Raw genomic sequence first — 20,065 nt, 5'->3', positions numbered from 1 at the left:
TATTTCTCAGTTTTACACTAGGATTCAAATGGCTGCATATGGGCTAGCCTTCTGTTTGACAAATTATTACATGAAGATGTAGTCGATCGACAAATGCAAGCTCGTGCTGTACCACAAATTCAGAATACTTTGTGTGTGTGTGGGGGGGGGGGGGGGGGATTGAAGTGCACCACCGGTGTGCATATTCTACAAGCGTGCTGGTGCCGCGCTCGCGCGACGTGCACGGCGAAAACAAGCGCCCCGTCACGACTTTGATCGATGATCACTTCCAAAACCTCTTCCGCCTCTCCTTGCCTTTCTCCTTGTGCTCCGCCGTGTCGGACTTGTTCGCCTTCTTGTCCCGCGAGAAGGAGCGGAACGCGAGCAGCCTCGACCTGGAGGCAGCAGCCACGCTCGCGCCCGGCTTCCCCTGGTGCAGCGGGCTTCCGCGGCCGTCTTCGGACGCCTCCGAGTCGTGCGCCGGCGGTGGCGGTGGCGTGGTGCAGCCTGGTCCGGGCTTTGCGGCCTCGACGTCCGGCTCCGTCTCGGTCGCTGCCCGCGCGTTACGATCTCCGGTTCGCGGCGCCGGCGCCACGTCGCGCTGTGGTGGCGTCCGCGCCCCCGGTGGTGTCGCGGGCCACGAGGCGCCTGTTCCGGGCGTAGGCTTCTCCTCCGCCTGTGTTACGGCTCCACCTGCACCGTGAGCCTTCTCGGCGGCTTCTGCCTCTTGGTTCGGCTGCTGATCCTGATCACCCGCAGCTGCACCTGCCTCGTTCTTCGCATTATTGTCCGGGTCCTGGGTCCTCGCGTCGTCGTCGTCGTCTGGTGATGAAGATGGCGGCGCAGCTCCGGTCGCCGGCTGCTGCGGTGGTGCCGACGCCGCAGGGGGAGCCTCGACGCCGTTGGTGCCTTCCCCCATGCAAGAATGTTAGGTAGGGACATCAGGGACAACCGCCGACGTGCAGAGCACTTGGACGAAAATAAGAAACAACGGTATGCCCGCCCCTCTCCTGATGCCAAGTCAGCCGAGACGAAGAGGATAACAGTTCATAGGCGATTGACTGCTAGTTTGGTGGTACACGGGACGTAACATTGAGCAGCTGAATGTCGCTGCGGCGACGACACGGTCACAGGAAGTTTAAGTTCTAGCGGAAGAAGAGCTGCCGCTCACAGTTGCAGCGGATGCAATGGAGGCCGGCAGTGCGGCACATACGACGAACACACGGCCATCCAGCAGGTAGCTTTCAAATTGCAGAGGTCTGCATTGTTTTCTGATGCAACTTCACAAAATATAGCTCTTTTATTAACGTCTTCCGGGAGTTCGAATGTGCTCCGTTCCAAGGAATCGGAACGATGCGAATGAAAACAATACTCGCTGAATTTGCAGTTTTGGCCTATGGACCTCAGCCAATTAGCAATAGGTACTGTACACAACTACGAATCGTCAAAATCATACTATTTCTCACCATTTGCCAACAGCGATGCAGGTTGCTTCTTCACATTCTCTCCGTTCTTCCTGTTGTTGGCCGCCTTATCGGCTTCTCTGGCTGCGTCGATGTCCTCCTTGCTCAGGAAGCTCGGCTGGTTGGTTGAAGACAGCAGCCTTGCCCACATCCTATCTGTTATCCTCACCTTGTTCCTCGTTGATGTTACCCTCTGTTGTCAGCATAAATTTTGGAGTCATGTTAATTGCAAAGGTAAGAAGGGAAGAATTTTCTTGTTGTCCCCGGTACAGAAATCCTAATCATGAATTTCTCCAGAACTTTCTTTCCTTCTAGAAGACAAATCCAATCTCTTGTGAAAGTAAAGTACAGAACAAATTTTAGTTGAGCTTCAATGTCTACCTAGGTACTTTGCAAATTTTCAGACCAAATGCAGTGCAATGTAGAGGTGTTGACTCCATATGTGCTCCTTTAAACACAAGGCTTGTTCAGAACTATATGGAGTTGAATTCATTTCTTTTTGGGTATGCAGCAAGCAAAACTGTGTCGAGCGATGAAGCAAGCAAAAAAGTTTGGGCATCTTAGCATGATTTATGATGACAGCTATCTCTGCCACAAAGAGACTAAATTAGAAATTCATTGGCCCGGAGGAGATACTGGTGGCCCCAACCCCGAATGTTCGTTTCCTAAAACTTGCATTCAACTGGCAGGAAGGAGCATACTAACACTATCCCTGTTTACGAAAGGATACAGTGGAAGTTATACTCACATGAAATGGTATATATGCATGCCTGCCATTGACCATTCCGACTGTAAAGCTGTATCCTGCCATTGCACCATGAATGGCACTATGTGCGAGCAGTGTGCAATAAACATTGTCTGATGCATTGCTTGGAATAGCACGGATCATGTAAGTTGGATCTGCATTGGAAAGGAAAAAAAATGTTCTTGTCATATTCCTTGACACGCTGTAAGTACAAACTAACACCATGTTGAAGAAGTAAACATGAGAACATGAGCAATTACCAATGTATTTAATAGTCATTTCCATCTTCTTGCTCTTGCAATAATCCTACAAAGTAACAATGCAACATTAAATAAGCTTTGAGCAACACCATGCAAAAACTAATCAGCAAGACACCAAAAGGAAGAACAAGAAACATGAAGGTTCCACTGATAATAGTAATACCATAAAGCATGCATGGCTCCACACCATGAGGTTGTCGAGCTTCTAAGCTATACATACCTTGTAAGCTTTACAGATACTTACATGCATGATGCATCTAGAGTATAAAGTGTATAAATTCATAACTTGCATACAAGGCGTGAAATATTTAAGTAATTTAACTTTGACCTGCTGCTAAAGTTTTGAGCATTGTAAATAAGTTGTGAACAGGGATTGTGAAAACTCATAAACATCTTATGATGATTCATGCAGCTAGTTAAGTAACCACGCTCTGAAGTCTGAACCTCCAACCTCCACCTAGACTTATATATGTTATTTAACTGACTAGCACAAGAGAAGTGCAGGTTTTAGAAATGAGGGGATATGGCAGAATACAAGTTCACATAATATTTGTACTTGGATATTAAAACCTATACCGGGTATCATTCGAACTTGCATATGGTAGACTTGTTTCAAACCCAAGAGAACCATGTGTACATTCTTGTAGTTTAGTGGAAATTAGAAAGATGTGCACAAAGTGCATGTCAAACTGGCATTTCAAGCAATCATAGATATAAAAGGTGGAATCAAAATGGATATACTGATGAAAAATGACTAATATAAATGTACCTTGATCTTGTGAGTCAACCAGAGACCAACATCAAGAAGCAGCTTATTTCCAGAGGCATCTTGCTGATCTGCAGCAGGTATACTTTGAGCAATAAGATCCTGTCCTGCTCCCTCAGCCACTACAATAACCATGTGGTTGTTCTCCTTCAACCTCCTATCTACATACTCGAATAGTCCACCCTCCCCTTCCAAATAGAAGGGAGACTCGGGAATTAAGCAGCAGTCCTACATAAGATCGACATGAATAATTAGTTCCATCTACAAAAAAGATAAATGATGTATCAGAATATTAGTGGTTGTATTCACATACTAACAGAATTCAGAAGGGCGACAGGGCACATAAAACAGGACACTTGAAGAAAGTAAAGAATGATTGGAATAGTTTAGGTAGAAATAGAAGCCATTAACTCACCACATCTCTGCTTGCAAGAGTAGCATACATGGCAATAAACCCTGCATCAGCAAGGAAGTATCACAGTAAGGATAATGCAATGAAATAGTGAAACCGAAAAGAAAAGATAATCAGGAATCCATTATGCTGCACAAAGGGGTAAACATTCAGATCGTAGGCAGGAAAACTAACCACTATAACGACCCATAAGCTTCACTAACCCTATCCCATTTTCAGCACTTGAAGCTTCCACGTGAGCTGCATTAATGGCACGCTGGGCCTCCTCTACAGCAGTATCAAAACCAAATGACTTGTCTATAACCTAACAATAGGTGTTTACAAACAATCAGCATTGATCCAGGTCTCTTCACTACAATCTTTCAAATCAAGATGTGGGCAGCAAAAGCTTCTTTGAAGGCACCAAAAAAATTACCGCTATATCATTATCAATTGTCTTGGGAATACCAGCAACAGCTACTTGTAGACCACGTCTTCGAATTTCCTGCAGTAATTGTAAAAATAGAACATAATACAAAATAACTTCTGGATTCAAATTCTTCACGATATACATCTATAAAAGACTTTTGATGATACATATACATATATTTGGAGCACATTCAACACTACCACCTGAGGTCTGTACTGCTTGAGCATACTTGAACCAATGGTACAGAAGTTCTATGTGCAGTTTGACAACATATGAAGTTCTGAACAACACATCGCAGATATACTAATGACAGGAATTACCTTGTATATCTCATATGCACCCTTCTGAGTTCCATCTCCTCCGATAATGTACACCTAGATGGCACAGAGGATATTTACTCAACCTTCAATATAATAAGGATTATATAAAGACTAGTGATCAGCAACAGAAGCACACACCTGATTAATTCCACGATCTTGAATGTTGTCAACAATCTTTTTGGTATCATGGCCACCACGTGATGTTCCAAGAACTGTACCACCTCGCTTGTGGATATCATTCACACTCTTTGGTGTAATGGGAAGATAATTGCTCGAATAGAAACCCTTGTATCCGTTCTGCAAAATTGCTTACAGCTTGTTACACGATACGTCGATAGCAGAAAAATTTCATGCATAGACTACAAGTACAAATTAAAGTTTCATCTCTCCGATTCACTGCAATCAGGATGTGTACATTATCATGGCAAAACCACTAGCTGGCAAAAAATTCATAACAGTTGGTAATGTGAATCACAAAAATTGTGCACCTATGTTCAGACACAAAAAATCTGAAGTTCCCAACCTTCAACTAGTACGGCACAGTGCAGCCAAAATGAATTATTAACTGAGTTCAAATTTGCAAAATTCCTATTGATTTATTGCAAGAGTCTAACAGGCGAAATATCAAGACTTGCCATCTTTTTTAGAAAGAAAGAAACAAAGGACCAATTAAAAAATCTGTGGAAGAAATTGTGACACATTATATCATCCAGAATCTATATAGGTAATCTGGAACGACTCAAAAGTCAAACCTGTATTCCGAAGACATTGTTAACGTTGTACATGTGAGACAAGCCACACACCAACTCTCTGATGACAGTATTAAGCCCAGGGCAAAGGCCTCCACAGGTTACAATGCAAGCTTTCACTTCTTCTGATTCGAAATATACCTGAGATTTGAATATTATGTTAGATTATATGTCTAATGCATTGCTCACAAAAAGGAATAGGTGTATATCGAAGGCATCATACTCTCTGACGAGGTCCAGCACGTCGGAAATGGACTCCTCGTGGACTGTTCTTCTGAACAACCACCTATAGTAGCACAAAGAACATGTCATTTCACCGACACCACTCAAACAAACAATATTGACACATGGAACCTTCAAATGCAATATCATTATACCTTTTCAGGTACTGTATCATCTGCATTGACAAAATACTGCCTGGTGAATGTGTGAACAGAAAATTCAGTTTACATATTGCACAACGAACAAAATTAGAGGTTATCGAAAAGATATAGAAAAGTCAAATAGAAAGAAAATCCTCACTTGACAGTTGAATACGCCGGATGATCTTGCAAAGGATTAGGAAAAGTCTGCCAGGAAATTCATACAGGGAAACTATTAGCTTAATGCTCGTGATGTCACCTTCAAAACGACATCATTTAAACTTAAAACTAAATAGAATGTCCTATGAATGGACAAGTATTGCAACAGCAGGGACAGGATGTCAACTAATACAAGTAATTCCTTCCACTCTTCCAGAAGCATGTAAATAAGACGCCAAAGTGTCAAATACGAACACAGTCACAGACGCAAGGGAGCAGCATGAGATCCGCACGACAACCTCAGTTTCGATACGAAGTCGGCAAGTAATATTGCATTTCTAATGAGCTCATGAGCTGCCTCCACCTGACAAGAGCCGCCAAAGTACCCGAAAATGCAGCTCGCGCCTCGAGCAATCCTCAGATATTTCCAAATATAAAAACCGCCGGGTAACAAACAAAAACTTCATCTAAATAACTTTTGAAATGGCACCAACGCGAAAGCTGGCTGAATCGAGATCCTCGAGCCCAAAACTATCCCATCACACGCATCGTTGCTATTCATAGTAGCAATTTTCACCCAGGAACAACAGATCAGGCAACGGAGCAAGCAGGGAGCGCGGGAGGGGGGCTGCGGCGCTCACGGGGAGGTCGTGTAGGTAGTCGGTGAGGTGCGGGACGTCGTCGAGCACGTATCCGTAGTCTCCCTCCTCGAGCTTGACGAAGGCGGCGTCGTCGTCGTGGAGGTCCAGGGCCGAAGCGTTGCGGAGCGCGCGGAGGTTCGGGTACGAGTCGCGGGAGATCCGAACGCACGTCGCCGAGAACGGCAGCGCCGGCTTCCCGGGCGCGTGCTCCTGGAACGGGCGCTGCGCCGGGGAGTCGTGGTCCGCCTCCACCGCCACGCCGAGCCCGGCCTCCGCCCCCTCCTCCTCCTCCTCCTTGGGCAGGATGATGTGGGACGACGCCATTGGAGCACTCCCCCGAGTCACTAGACGCTTCTCGATCGAGCTCCCCCTTCTCGGCTGTGGGTGTGTGGGTCGCTCGCGGGGGTTAAAAAATGGTTTCCTCTCACCGGAAAGGCGACGGGAAAGAAGCGCGGGTTTAAATAGTCGTCGGCGAGGGGCGAAGTGGAGCGGAAGCGAAGCGTGGAGAAGGGGAAAGGGGAGAAGGGTCCGGAGCTTTGGAGGGAGGGGGGTGGTTTCTGCTGTCCACGATGGCGGGGGTGACGGTGACGCCGCCGGTGTTGCTGGTGATGAAATGGGATGGCCGCACAGGGCGTGATTGTTTCTGTGATTTTCCTCTTGCGAGGATTGTTTGTGGTCGACTTGTCGACTACTAGTGGTTTGCAAATAAATACTTTATCCGATGTAAAATATGAGCTCATTAGGTTCGCCCTAATTCAAATCTTTTTAACGTGACTAATTATATCTAGATTTGTATAGATTGATGGTATAAAAAAAGTATTACTAGATTCCTTATGAAAAATATTGCACATGTATGTATATAACCTTTTCCATTTAATAATATATATTTTTCATAATGTTGCTGGTCAAAGTGTTACCTAAACTATGTTAGTGTTTAGTATATTAGGCATCATCCAACAATTACATGTAAACGCCGTCGTGTGCCCTATGCCGAGGAAAGAGAAAGGAAAAAACAATCAAGCTATCTAGTATTTCCATACTAGTCTCGCTTATAAAACGATGCAGCAGGAGTCAGCCTAATTTGCCTGACTTTTGTGGTCTATTTCCAACGGTGGCCTTATATTTTCGATTATCGACGGGAGAAATACGTAAGGCACATTGAACTGAGGCGAAGTAGACGATATATATAGGACCTAGGACAATGGCACATGTAACAAGGACCCTATCGGATTGTAACCTGTACGGTCATCCGGTGGGCGGCCTTGTCCCGGATTTGCTCTACCGACGGCGACGGGGCCCGGCCACCGACGGGCAGCCGGCGCTGGAGTTCACGAGCGTGCGCGTGGATTGAGCCGGGTGGCTGGTTTCTGTTTCTCGCGCATCTCGGCACATGACCTTTAGCTTTTCAGAAAGCTTCGGCTACACTACGTGGTTTCGCAGAGATCGACGGTGCGCGTGCTTCGGCTTCACCGTGCATGACCATGTCGCTGCCGGGAAGTACAAAGCAAAACTGTTAAAAAAAATAATCCAGGTTCATGTTAACGGATGGACGCGAGCCGCGTAGGATATTCAAATTCTGGAACTAGTTTTTTGACCGGGTGATCGAGTCCATTCACGGTGGCGGTGGCCAGAAGGCCCAAACGTGTTTCTTCTGAATCGTGGTCGCAGTTTTCCCTAGATAGTTTTCTCGCGCGCAGGAAAAGCAGGGATGATATATTCGTCTAGAGTCCAGAACTGAAAAGGTGTTTGGTCCAAATTAAAAGCTTCTGGAATCAGGAAATTGAGAGCGACACGAGCATCTAGAGAGTCTAGAACATGGCAACGGACCCACCTGACCTGATTCTGCTGTTACTACCGTCGGATCGGAACGAACCATATCAAAGTATAGTCCGCCCATTGAAAGACAACATGCAAATGCGCGCCTACCCAGGTTTGGGGCCAAAAGGCAACAGCCGGCAGCATCCATCCATCAGGCGAACGGAGTGTCACAGCCGGTTTAGGGCCTGTTCGTTTCCTACCCTCTAAATTTTAGACCCATCACATCAAAAAAAATCTTATCATTTAGAAGTATTAAATAAAGTCTAATTACAAAACCTTTTGCACAGATGGGTGCTAATTCGCGAGACAAATTTAATGAGTCTAATTAATCTATAATTTGCCACAATGATGCTACAGTAATCATCCGCTAATCATGGACTAATATACCTCATTAGATTCGTCTCGCGAATTAGCCCTGGGGTTCTGCAATTAGTTTTGTAATTAGACTTTATTTAATACTTCTAAATGACAAGATTCTCTTTGATGTGACCCCTCTAAACTTTAGACCTCAGGAAACGAACACACCCTTAGTCTCGTCACATCAAACGAGAATCTTGCTATTTAGAAGTATTAAATAAAATCTGTTTATAAAACTTTTTCATAGATGTGTGCTAATTCGCGAGACAAATTTAACGAGCCTAATTAATCCATAATTTACCACAGTGATGCTACAGTAATCATCCGATAATTATGGACTAATATACCTCATTAGATTCGTCTCGTGAATTAGCCCTGGGGTTCTACAATTAGTTTTGTAATTAGACTTTATTTAATACTTCTAAATGATATGATTCTCTTTGATGTCACGTGTCTAAACTTTAGACCTTAGAAACGAACACACCCTTAATTTTTCTTTTTTTTCCTCTTACGGCGCGCTACCACGACAACAGGTGCATATCAATGTGTGTTTAAAAAGGCCGGGCTCGTCCCTAAAACTCTAAAAAAAGTCTCTGGCATTCCATGGGACTGAATTAAGGCAAACAATGTGTGTGTGTTTAATAAAAAAAAATCTCTGCATACCAATACTGTGTACTATTCACCAACATGCATACCAACAAGAAACGGGCGCAATAATTCAAAAACGCAAATCCACGAGGACCTGAGAAGGAAACGCGCCCACCAATAAATCCACCAACCAAAAAACAGCGAGCCAGATCTGCTTCCTTCCGACTCAGCGCCAGCGCGCCACCTGTTTCCGCATTCCGCCATCTGCTGCTGGGGTTTTGGACAAAATCGCTCTTCCCATTTCTCGCGTCCCCAGGCCAAGAGACCACGAGCAAGGCCGGCCACTCCCCTCCCCTCTCGATCCACGTTTTTTTCACCCATCTCCCTGCCTCCAGGGATCTGCTCGTCCTGGAAGGAGAGGAGGACGCTGGAGGCGGCGAGGATTCGCGAGCTGTTTTGGTAGCGGGAAATGAGGATTTGCGAATTGGGAGACGGTGACGGGGTGCTGGCGAGGCAGCAGGAGCAGCAGGAGGAGGAGGAGGTCATACGGTTGAAGGCGAAGCGCGCGCTCGTCGGCGCCGGCGCGAGGGTGCTGTTCTACCCGACGCTGCTGTACAACGTCCTGCGCAACCGGTTCGAGGCGGACTTCCGGTGGTGGGATCGCGTCGACCAGGTAGTCCTTCCTTGCTTCAATTTGTTCTGCGCAGATTGCGTGGTTATTCTGGATGTTATTACTATAGGCTCTGCTTTAATTTGCTTGCGAGTGGCAGTGTGGTTGTTGACCTGTTTCTGTGGAATCAGTACAATGAGTGTTGGTGTTGGATTTGTCATGCTTGGGTAGTTGGGTATTTTTTTTTCTATCGTATTTCCCCTCTGAAATTGTGTCATCTCCTATGTTTTTTTTTGCCTTTGCGTCGTTAGCCTCGTAGTAATGCGCTTAAGAATAATTTTTACTCAACAGTTGGGAAATCTAGCGCCTTATTTCCTCCTGTGAGCAGTGATTGTTCTCGTGCTTTGTCAGTTTTCCAATTCAACCCGGTTGTAATCAGATTGTGGGTAGTTATCCGTCAACATGTATGTTAGTGTCAGCTCATCCCATAGTATTTTGGTACCCTATTTGGCACCGTGAATGCTTGGATGGATATGCACATAGCTAGGACCACAGAGCACTGCCTTAACACTATTAGCAAAAGGAAATGTCCAGTTATGACCTCGATTGGTGTTGTTAGTTGTTTCATTTTTGTTTCACAGAACCTAGTATTCTAAATTTCTATTCCTGTATTGTGCACTCTAAAAATGCCACATGGTTTTTCATGCTCCATCCAGATCATTTTACTTGGCGCCGTCCCGTTTCCAAGTGATGTTCCACGTTTGAAGCAACTTGGAGTTCAAGGAGTTGTAACGTTGAGTGAACCTTATGAGACTCTTGTCCCAACATCTTTATTCCAGGTAACTATTCCATTTGTTTGGTAGTTGCATTTGCGTGACTTCGTCTGTGTTTAAAGTTTGGTAGAGTTGTCATGTTCGAATCTTTGGACTAGAGTGCAATTACATCTGTGTTATGGCTGGTTCAGAGTTTAGAGCACTGTCAACTGAGTTGTTGTGCATATGCAGGGAGCAAAACAAGTATACGCCATGAGTAACAACACACGTCTTTTTTGTAGGCCCATGAGATTGAGCACCTGGTAATTCCAACAAGAGATTATCTGTTTGCACCTTCGCTCGAGGATATTTCTCAAGCCATAGATTTCATCCACCGTAAGTTATCAGCCTTTCTTGTTTACATTTGTGAAAAAAGTACACGAGGGAAATTCACTCTTCCTTAAACATAAGTACATAACCCCAGCCCTGATTAGTTTGACATTCTTTTTTGCCTGGTATCTATGCTACATTTTATTATGGAATATTTTCTTCAATGAGTAGATATTGAATTATAGGAAGGAGAGCTAGACTCAAATTTAGGGAAGCAGAGCAGGTGGCACTTAACTCTGATAAGGAAAGCGGGTTATATCTTATGAGCAAATGGTAAACTAATATTTGGGGAATCAAATATCTATTGCCAACTAGATTCTGATGTAGTAGGTATGGCTACACAGAAATTGCATCGCTATCTTTAAATGCACAGCGCATTCCCCAACTTCAGGAGTACTAAGGTTCTGTTAGATGTCGTTGTATATGACGTCATGCATGACAATTAGGTATTATCGTACATCTGCCAATGAAAATATTGGAAGTAGGCTAGCCATTACATAGTGTCTGTCTGTCGTTCAAACAAACTGGAACTCTATCCTACCAAAGCACATCTGTGTTTTTCTTGACCAAAATTCTTAATTTGTATGTGACAAACAACAATCTACGTGCATCTCGAATCGGTAGATTCAATATTTAGCTGCCTGTTTTTCAGGGAATGCATCACAAGGTGGCACTACCTATGTCCACTGTAAAGCTGGAAGAGGACGTAGCACCACTATTGTATTGTGCTACTTGGTAGGATGGACTTCATTTGTATTTGGACTCAATAATGCCCCCTATTAGTTTCCTGATGACAATCCTCTTGTTGTAGATTAAATACAGGAGCATGACCCCTGAAGCAGCTTTGGATCATGTCCGATCCATTAGGCCTAGAGTACTTTTGGCACCATCGCAGTGGCAGGTATGAAGTCTCTTTTGTGATTGCATTCTAAGTAATTATAACAGACGTGCTAAGATGCTTCATGACAACTGACACAATTCGCAGGCTATTAACACATTTAGGACTCTCGTCACTGGACAACTTCCAGTACGAAGTACAAACCTGGGCACTTTCCTAGAAGCCGTTGAAGCTTGTCGCGCAAACACAGAAAATGATGAGTACCATGCAATGGAGTTTGATTACGAAGACAGCGGTTTACCACTAACCCAAATTATGCTACATAGACCAGCCAGCCCCACTGAGTGCATCGATGCGGTCCTTATAACAGAAGCAGATCTTGAGGGCTATGATAAGTATGTCGATATCAGAACGAACGCATTGGAAGCAGCCACTCGCAGGCCCATCATGAGGAGATTGTCCTGTCTCTTTGGCTCCCTGAAACTTAATAACAGCAGCTGTGTGCCAGCACCAAGCCGGTTCACAGAGGTTCGCGCGTGCTAGGTAACGTCTTCCCCGATAGGCCATCAGCCAAATAGGTTTGTAGAAGCTGCGGAGTATCTATAGCCATGCCAATGCCATCGGTAAGAAAGTTGTGTGCATATACATAGAGGTTGCAGTCCTTGAGTGTAGAGTTGTGAATGCGTCGACTATCCTTGTTTTTCCTCGAAAACTTGTGATTCAGTTGCACCATTGTTCCCTTGGAATAAAGAGGCAATTCCAGGTTCCAGCCAACGGGAGCCAACCATGACCTCAATTCCATTAATTCTTGACAATTTTGTGCCATCTGTGACTCGTGAGATGCACCCGTGTTACCAAAGCTTGAAGGATTTGAACGTCGTCTCTTGGTTCATTGTGAATTTGCGTCCGACTTTGCCAAGTTATGCCTGGACTGCAATGTGTGGTGTACTGCGATCGCTGTTTCTCTGCACATTCCATGCTTGCGTTTTGTTCACTCACTGGGATATATTCCGTGGGATATCCAAACGACGAATCAACCAATCGAGCACGCCAAACAGCCATATCCAGACAGACCGGAGCCGGAATAGATGAGCGAGCGTGTATGAAGCAATGGAAAGGTGTTAGAACTTGCTTGTGCACCGAAAGTCTGAAGTGCACGAGCAAGCAACACACAGCAATGTGGGAGGGTGGAAAGGGTAGGAAACAGGTACCCCACGAATCAAAAATCAAACGAAACCCAGCAAAACCCCTCCCCCCTAACCCATTCCTCCCCCTCCCTCGCTCCCGCGCCGCCACACGACTGCGGGCACGAGCGCGAGAACGGCCATGGCGCGCATCGTGTCGCGCGCGCTCCCGCTCGCCTCGCGCTCGCCCCTGCGGATCCCGCCCCCGGCGCCCCTCCCCGGCGCGGCGCTGCTCCGTTCCGCGGCCGCCGCCCCGCCCCTAACCCCCGCGGCACCCGCGGCATCGCTGCTCTCCTGGCGCGGGCTCACGGCCACCCACGAGCCCTCGCTAGCGGCGACGCCGCCGTTCGCGGGGTTTCTCGCTGGAATCCGCGGGTTGCGCAAGATACGGCGCGGGCAGGCGGCGGCGAAACGGCCGCAGCCTCAGGATTCCGCGCCGCCGCCGCCGCCTCCCCCTCCCCCGCCGAAGGAGAGCGAGATCGAGCTCATCGCTCGCATCGGCGTCGAGGAGGACATGCCCGACGACGCAGAAGTTCTGGTAAGCATCGCGCTTTATGAGCCTTCTCTGTATTCCATATTACTGCTGGTTTGGAAGTGTCATTGTTGACTTGTTGTAAATTAACACCAATGAAATTATTGTTATATTTGGGGCACCATTAGATGCACCATGTTTACCCAGATATTGCAGAAAACTTGTCTGCAAGATTGCTGCCTTGTTGTTTTGATGAATGCAGCTGTTCATTTGTGGTAATTGACTGATTAAAAACCATGTTTGGCCATTTTGAATTTGTTGTGTTTCCATATTCTGAATAAAAATATTTGGACTGGCGCATACTGAAGAACATGTCTGCGTCAAGGAAGTTCGTGTTTCACGTAGATCGTCACCAGTCTTACTAGAGATCTCTTTCACGAAGACGCAAGTAGTTCTAGGAAAATGCAGGTTACAACTATGTATGTCCTCTAGTTGACTTGTAATTATCACTTTGATTTTTGTAATTGATGTGTGTTGGTTGCCTAAGTTAATTCATATGCTTATGCTTATATACTGTGGAGTTCTGGTGTTATTTGGCTTTGAGTTGTTCAGATCCTCATGGCAATGTATAGTTTGGGTAATTTTGTAATGTTGTCGCAGTGTTTATTAACATGCTCTTCTGGTAATGCACATCCTTAAAAATTCCTTGCATTATAAGGAAGTTTGTGTCTCTTCTCAGCATGTCCTAGTAATATCTCTTTGGTCCTTAATCAATAGCCTGGGAAAATGTTGGTCATAGCTGAGTATAGCTGTAATTGATGTTTTGTTCTGGCTTTGGTTTCGGTAATGGACAGTTGGGCACCTGTTTGTTTCTTAAATTTAACTATCTCTGTTTACATTTAATTGTTGTGTTCTAGTGTGATATGGCTTTTCTCAGTGGTTCATTTCCCTCAGGGTGACAAATTGTTCAGATATGTTAGTCAAAAATCTGTTAACATGTGCTCGTGCAGAATATTGTAGAAATCCTAAAGTTAAATGTTCCGATGGTGATGAAAATTGCGCTTGATGGACTTGTGGATTCAAACTACAGCACACGAGATACTTCAATAACTGATGTTGGGAAGTATGATAAGGTTGAGGTTTCTGTATTGCTATGCAATGATGACTTCATTCAGAATCTTAGCAAAGAATGGAGAGGCGAGGACTGCACTGCTGATATGCTCTCGATGTCACAGTACATTCCAGATCTTGATGTTCCCATTGTATGTAAACATACCTTGTTTAAATGCTGTTATGCTCTTAACTTGACCATGCCATCTAATTCTCTTCTCCCTCTTTCTATATTCTTTTATGCAGCTAATGTTAGGTGACATAGTTATATCTGTTGAGACTGCTGCAAGGCAAGCTGAGGAGAAAGGTGTTACACTTCTTGATGAAGTGCGGGTGCTAGTGGTATGAGTCTTCCCAATTTTTTCCCCTTTCCTGAACTTGTTTAACGATTTGCATTTCTTGCAGTGTTTTTAAGTATTGATTATAGTTTACATATTACTTTTTTTAACGCAATATATTAAGTTTTCCTTATAGGCTTCCCAAGCCCTTTTGCTTGTAAATTACTCCCAGTGATTCCAAAATAAATCCTTGTAACCTTCATTCCAGTTCTCCAAATATAAGATGATCAATGACTGCAATGCACCTTTTTTAGTTCACTTTTTATTCCTACTTTAATAGACCATAATCAATGGAGTTAGCATGCCACCCACCATAATTTTGTGCACAAGTTCTAATGAACTTGTACTTGGAATCAGAGGTTGCAGTATCATATTGCTGTATTTATCCAAATGAGAACAAATCTTGTCTCCCAAACTGCATAACTGGACCGTCTCTTGCAACCACTGCTTCAGATGATATTCTATACAAACGGACTGTTTATTGACTCTTTTCTGTGTTAGGTTCGTGGCATATTACATCTTCTCGGTTTTCATCATGAGACAAGCGATGAGGCTGTCATGGAATTGGAGAAGGAGGAGCAACTCATTTTAAAAAGTCTAAGGTGGAGAGGAAAAGGTCTAACTAAGGGTGCTCAGGATCCGAGCAAGCTTCAAACAGTTTCATCTGATGGTATGTTCTTTTGAAATTTCTGTAGCTGTTCTCCTTGCCACTATCTTTAAGTTGCTATGGTAGAGAAATGATTAATGTGCCCATGATCTAATCTAGCTCTTACTGTCTAAGAATGTTTACAGGGCAAGTGACAAATAGTCGAAAGAGAGCTGTCACCCTAAGATTTTACAGACCAAAGTTCAAATATATTTTTTGTGATATGGATGGTATATACCTTTTGCACCTTTCACATCTTTACAGTTCTAAATGTGTTACAGTTTTCATTTTGCTAGTGTTTTTTTCTTTGTTTACAAGGTACACTGCTCAACAGTAAAAGTCAAATTACAGCAAGGAACGCAGAAGCTCTAAGGGAAGCTAGGTCAAGAGGAGTAAACATAGTTATTGCTACAGGAAAGGTATTATATGTTCTTTGTTCTTGGTGAACTATTTTATTTAAAGATCTTTGGTGTTATATGATTATTTAATTGTTTTAACTGAAACCATTAGATTAACTTGGTATATCCTAGGGTATCAAGGTGCCAAAATTGATCATCGTGAGGATTAGAGTAATTAAGCTCAGTTGTGCAATCATGAAAAGATTCGATAGAAGTTACCTAGTGTGGATCCAGGGAAATAATCAGTGAAGTTTGATTAGAGTTAGGGTCTAGGGAACCGCCACACTGGATAACAGACTTTTCTAAGTGCAGGGTTTGCTGCAGAATTTATGTGCTGAGAGGTTGTCCACTAATCCACTAGCTAGTCTTTCCGTAGGGTAGGGGAAGAAAATAACACTGTTATTTTTTCTTTCATCAGTGATTTCATTGATACTCACAATTTTTCTTTTGGCAAAACCAAACTCTTCTAAAGTTAAACGAACTTAAATACTCAGCTAAATTCTTGATGGGACAAAAACAAGGCATTCTGGACATATCCTTAATATTTGGACTAGATTTGTATGAAGCTTGAATGAACAGTTGTTTTTCCCTGGTTACTTTTTTTTTTTAGCAATTGAATCTTTTTGATGATGCTGATGATTATTCTGCCTCCATTCATTTTGGAAATAGGCACGCCCTGCTGTAATTGATGCTCTTAGTATGGCAGACTTATCTGGACGAACAGGCATTGTCTCAGAATCGTCGCCTGGCGTATTCCTTCAGGTTGTTATAAAGTACAATAGTGGAAAATGCAATCTTTTCGATATTAGCTATCTTGTGTGATGAAAGTGCTGCACCTCTAAACATCCTGATCCTGTCAATATGTTCTGTTGACTGAAAATTATGCATTGCCTAAAACATGTCCTTATTGGACCCTGACCAAATATGCAAGGCAGTAAGATCTTATTGGAGAGTGATTATTGTGTATACTTGTTTACAGCATCCACCAATTATGTAACAGATAAGAGTGACGGAAGTGAGAAAATGTAGGGTAAAGAAAAGGTTGAGAAAGGACCCCCAATCATATGTGAAGGACTGAAGGTTTTTATTGTCTATATATTCTCAAAAGTAAAGACTGTTATTTTGAACCAATTCACCCCCATCCCACCCCACATGGGCCTAATTAAAAGGTTGAGATGATACACTGATGACAATTGGATATACAAATGTTAGACATCTGTTTATATTCCATGATAATTTCTGCTTCAACTCTAGTTCTTCATCCTGTGGTTTGATGTAGTTTATTACTCTTTTTGTCAAGAATGTACTTGTATCCTCATAAGGTAAATTGCGCATCATTGACTATCCTTGTGAGCATTATCCCCACTCTCATCAAGTGCATACTTCAAATTGTAGGGGCTGTTGGTTTATGGTTCGGAAGGGAGACAGATTTATAAAAGAAATTTGGATCAAGAAGTATGTAGAGAGGTAAGGGACTGTTCCTGTTCGAGATAAAATATGCGGACATAAGTCTTAGTATAGATGTAGAATGATTTCGGTTCTGTTGAAACTTGAAAATTTTGTGCCTTTTGGTAACTAACTTTTTTTTTACTTTTAGTTAAAATAATTAGTTGCGGATATCTTTTTCAGAGCGACAACAACAAATTCTTATTGGAATTAGCAAATATTTCTCCAACTAGCTAGATTGCATTTGTGCATCACAGCAACCAAAACTGGTGATTCATTTTCATGCTTTTGCTTGCATACTGGTATTAGTGTCATGTGCTATACGAATCCAAGAAGATTCTAGCTAACATAACAGCTTATATAACTTAGTAACTCTTATACCTGAATGCTCAAGCGAAAGAAGATGAAGTACTGTTTATCCGAGTAAACTAATCTTACCCTCCATCACTAGTTCAATTTTTCTTGGTGCTCCTGTATGCTGTGCTCCTTACTGATTGGTGGCATATCCCTACTTTTTCCTTGTGTTAAACAACTTATAACTATTTTTCTATAACTGTGAAATTAGTGATAACATTTGCATGGTGCAGGCACTCTTATATTCTTTGGAGCACAAGATACCATTAGTAGCATTTAGCCAGGATCATTGTTATTCTATGTTTCAACACCCATTGGTTGATTCCCTCCATTACATATACCATGAACCGAAGGTATGATGGGGTTTTCAGTCCTCTTTTAATCACTCTCTGGTTGTTGTATTCTTGTGGTTTTTTAATGTAGTTGGAGATTTGTTTGCAGGCTAAAATAGTGCCATCAATCGACCATCTTTTAGGAACAGCTGATATACAGGTAAGTTTGTTGTTTCTCGAGTATCAAATGGTTTTCCTGAATAGATTATTGCACAATCCATTTAGTGTTCCTTCTCTTGAACAATACGCTTCAGAACTATCCATGCTCAAGTGGCTGGCTTGTAAGGTTCTTTATCTGATTAATATGAACGGAACAAGGTTTTTTGAGTTGCATGGAGGAAGGTTAGGGTCCAAAAATAATTTCATGACTTTTGCATCGAAGACCAATTCATATGTTATAAGAAACATGCTGGTTTTGATTGAATTTTTCCATCTTTTATATACAGATAGCTACTAGTTTTTAGAACATCATTGAGGGCACATTACACTTCACATGCCAGGATTTTTACAATCTGTGATGTTAAGATAAGTTGCAGCTTAACAATGTCATATTTTTCATATTCAGAAAGTATTGTTCCTTGAAACTCCTGAGGGAATTTCGTCTGCATTGAGACCGTACTGGGCAAAGGCGATAGAGGGAAGGGCACATGTCGTTCAGGCACAACCTGACATGCTTGAACTTGTACCACCTGCAACTTCGAAGGGCAATGGTGTGCAGATTCTGATGAACCACCTTTCCATTAGTCCAGATCAGGTATAAGCAATCTAGTTCCCTACTAAATATATTTTGACGACACTAGCCAAAAGTTTCTAGCCTTAGCTCAGGTTAAGGTTGACGTAGCTGTAAAAAACTTCAATAGGATAAGTTTTACCGCGGCATTCTTCTAGGACAATTACATCAGTTTACCTCTGAACTGGTGCAAGAAATGATCGCAGAACAAGAAATATAGTGCTACAAAAATTTTTGCAACTCAGATTAATTGTTGTTTTATATCAATGTTTGTAGCTATGTGATTTTGCATTCAAGTTCTGGTCATTTAAGCGTTTGCTCATGAAAAACTGTTAAACATGGATACCAGTGAAGCAGCTGACGAGCGTCTTACCCATGGTCCGAGGATGCAGGAATTTAGTGGGTTGGTTCCAGTCCATCACCACCTCATTCCTCATAATCACATGTTAGCATGAAAAGAATAATGGTGTTATCCTACCAAAATCATGGCATGGTTTCATGACGGACCAAAATATTTTAGGTTTATGATGAGTTCTTCAAATGAAACACATCACTAATCACTGCAATTTGTTCTCAAGCCCATTTTGTGATTGAGCTTCTTTGTGTCATATAAAGTAAATCTTCTTTGGTTCTAATGTTTTAAAGTAGTTTTATTCAGAATAAAACAACATAGTATAAAACTAAATTTGGCATGGATGAAAGCTTCTTACGCAAGCACTAATACTATTTTTAACCTACTGATTTTTTTACAAAAAGGACCAACTGCGATGTAATTCCATTATGTATTGACCCACTTGCACTGTTCTAATATAATTTCTGTTCTGCAAGGTAATGGCGATTGGAGATGGAGAAAATGACATTGAAATGCTGCAACTAGCTTCCTTGGGTGTTGCTCTTGCAAATGGATCTGAGAAGACTAAAGCAGTGGCAAATGTGATTGGTGCCACTAATGATGATGACGGAGTTGCACAGGCTATTTATGAATATGCCTTCTAACCAGCCATGAAGTCACTTGGGCTGGAACTGGATTAATTTCAGCTCTTCTGATTCCCTATTTTTCCTAGATTCAACACAGAACAAGACAAGTAGTTCCAATTACACACTATTCTGGAATGTGATCCCACTCTGGGGTTAGAATTTTTGAATTGTTAGCTGCAAGACATTTTTTGTTGGCAGGCATTGAAATCCAGCCTTGCCTTCTCTTTCCAAAATTCAAAAAAGAAAGAGGAACTCAGCTCTGCCCACTATTGATTGGAATATATAACCAGAATTGCTATTTGTCTCAAATTGGCAATTAATCATTCTCGTTTAACGCTACTTTGTGCCTCTTAACTTGGACCCCAAATGACTAAGTTACTTAGATCTGGTGTGATATAATTAAGAATTCAGACATGCAGCCAAATATCTACAGCCCTTTCTTTTAAAAGGAATGTTCAG

At 42.9% G+C, this 20,065-nt stretch overlaps 3 protein-coding genes across 4 annotated transcripts; 2 read left to right on the top strand and 1 right to left on the bottom strand.

Moving 5' to 3' along the window:
• Positions 1-112: 112 nt before the first annotated feature.
• On the bottom strand, positions 113-6,837 carry LOC112893212 (ATP-dependent 6-phosphofructokinase 6-like). The gene is made up of 15 exons (XM_025960415.1): positions 6,266-6,837; positions 5,626-5,672; positions 5,481-5,520; positions 5,327-5,389; positions 5,107-5,244; positions 4,493-4,651; positions 4,355-4,408; positions 4,041-4,109; positions 3,800-3,929; positions 3,629-3,669; positions 3,217-3,441; positions 2,448-2,493; positions 2,191-2,342; positions 1,446-1,635; positions 113-888 (listed from the first exon to the last, which is right to left on the bottom strand). The coding sequence occupies exons 1-15, from the start codon at positions 6,587-6,589 to the stop codon at positions 263-265; spliced, it is 2,304 nt and encodes a 767-aa protein (XP_025816200.1). The 5' UTR covers positions 6,590-6,837; the 3' UTR covers positions 113-262.
• Positions 6,838-9,245: 2,408 nt separating this feature from the next.
• Positions 9,246-12,408, top strand: LOC112891961 (putative dual specificity protein phosphatase DSP8). The gene is made up of 6 exons (XM_025958978.1): positions 9,246-9,701; positions 10,355-10,477; positions 10,693-10,786; positions 11,433-11,515; positions 11,592-11,681; positions 11,766-12,408. The coding sequence occupies exons 1-6, from the start codon at positions 9,498-9,500 to the stop codon at positions 12,159-12,161; spliced, it is 990 nt and encodes a 329-aa protein (XP_025814763.1). The 5' UTR covers positions 9,246-9,497; the 3' UTR covers positions 12,162-12,408.
• A 151-nt stretch (positions 12,409-12,559) lies between these two features.
• Positions 12,560-19,887, top strand: LOC112891960 (endoribonuclease YBEY, chloroplastic-like). Of its 2 annotated transcripts, XM_025958975.1 has the most exons (12): positions 12,560-13,340; positions 14,285-14,536; positions 14,631-14,726; positions 15,224-15,392; positions 15,515-15,598; positions 15,687-15,787; positions 16,436-16,528; positions 17,162-17,233; positions 17,800-17,919; positions 18,008-18,058; positions 18,464-18,652; positions 19,457-19,887. In XM_025958975.1, exons 1-12 carry the CDS (start codon positions 12,945-12,947, stop codon positions 19,622-19,624), a joined length of 1,791 nt encoding a protein of 596 aa, XP_025814760.1. In that variant the 5' UTR covers positions 12,560-12,944; the 3' UTR covers positions 19,625-19,887. The 2 variants fall into 2 exon arrangements, with proteins under 2 accessions (XP_025814760.1, XP_025814762.1); XM_025958977.1 differs by lacking the exon at positions 14,285-14,536 and having other exon boundaries at positions 12,562-13,340.
• The last annotated feature ends 178 nt before the right edge of the window (positions 19,888-20,065 follow it).

This window comes from Panicum hallii, chromosome 5 (assembly GCF_002211085.1).
Source record: "Panicum hallii strain FIL2 chromosome 5, PHallii_v3.1, whole genome shotgun sequence".
NCBI classification, from domain to species: domain Eukaryota; kingdom Viridiplantae; phylum Streptophyta; class Magnoliopsida; order Poales; family Poaceae; genus Panicum; species Panicum hallii.
The sequence above is the reverse complement of the archived record's forward strand: the minus strand, read 5'-3'. Positions and strand labels throughout refer to the sequence as shown.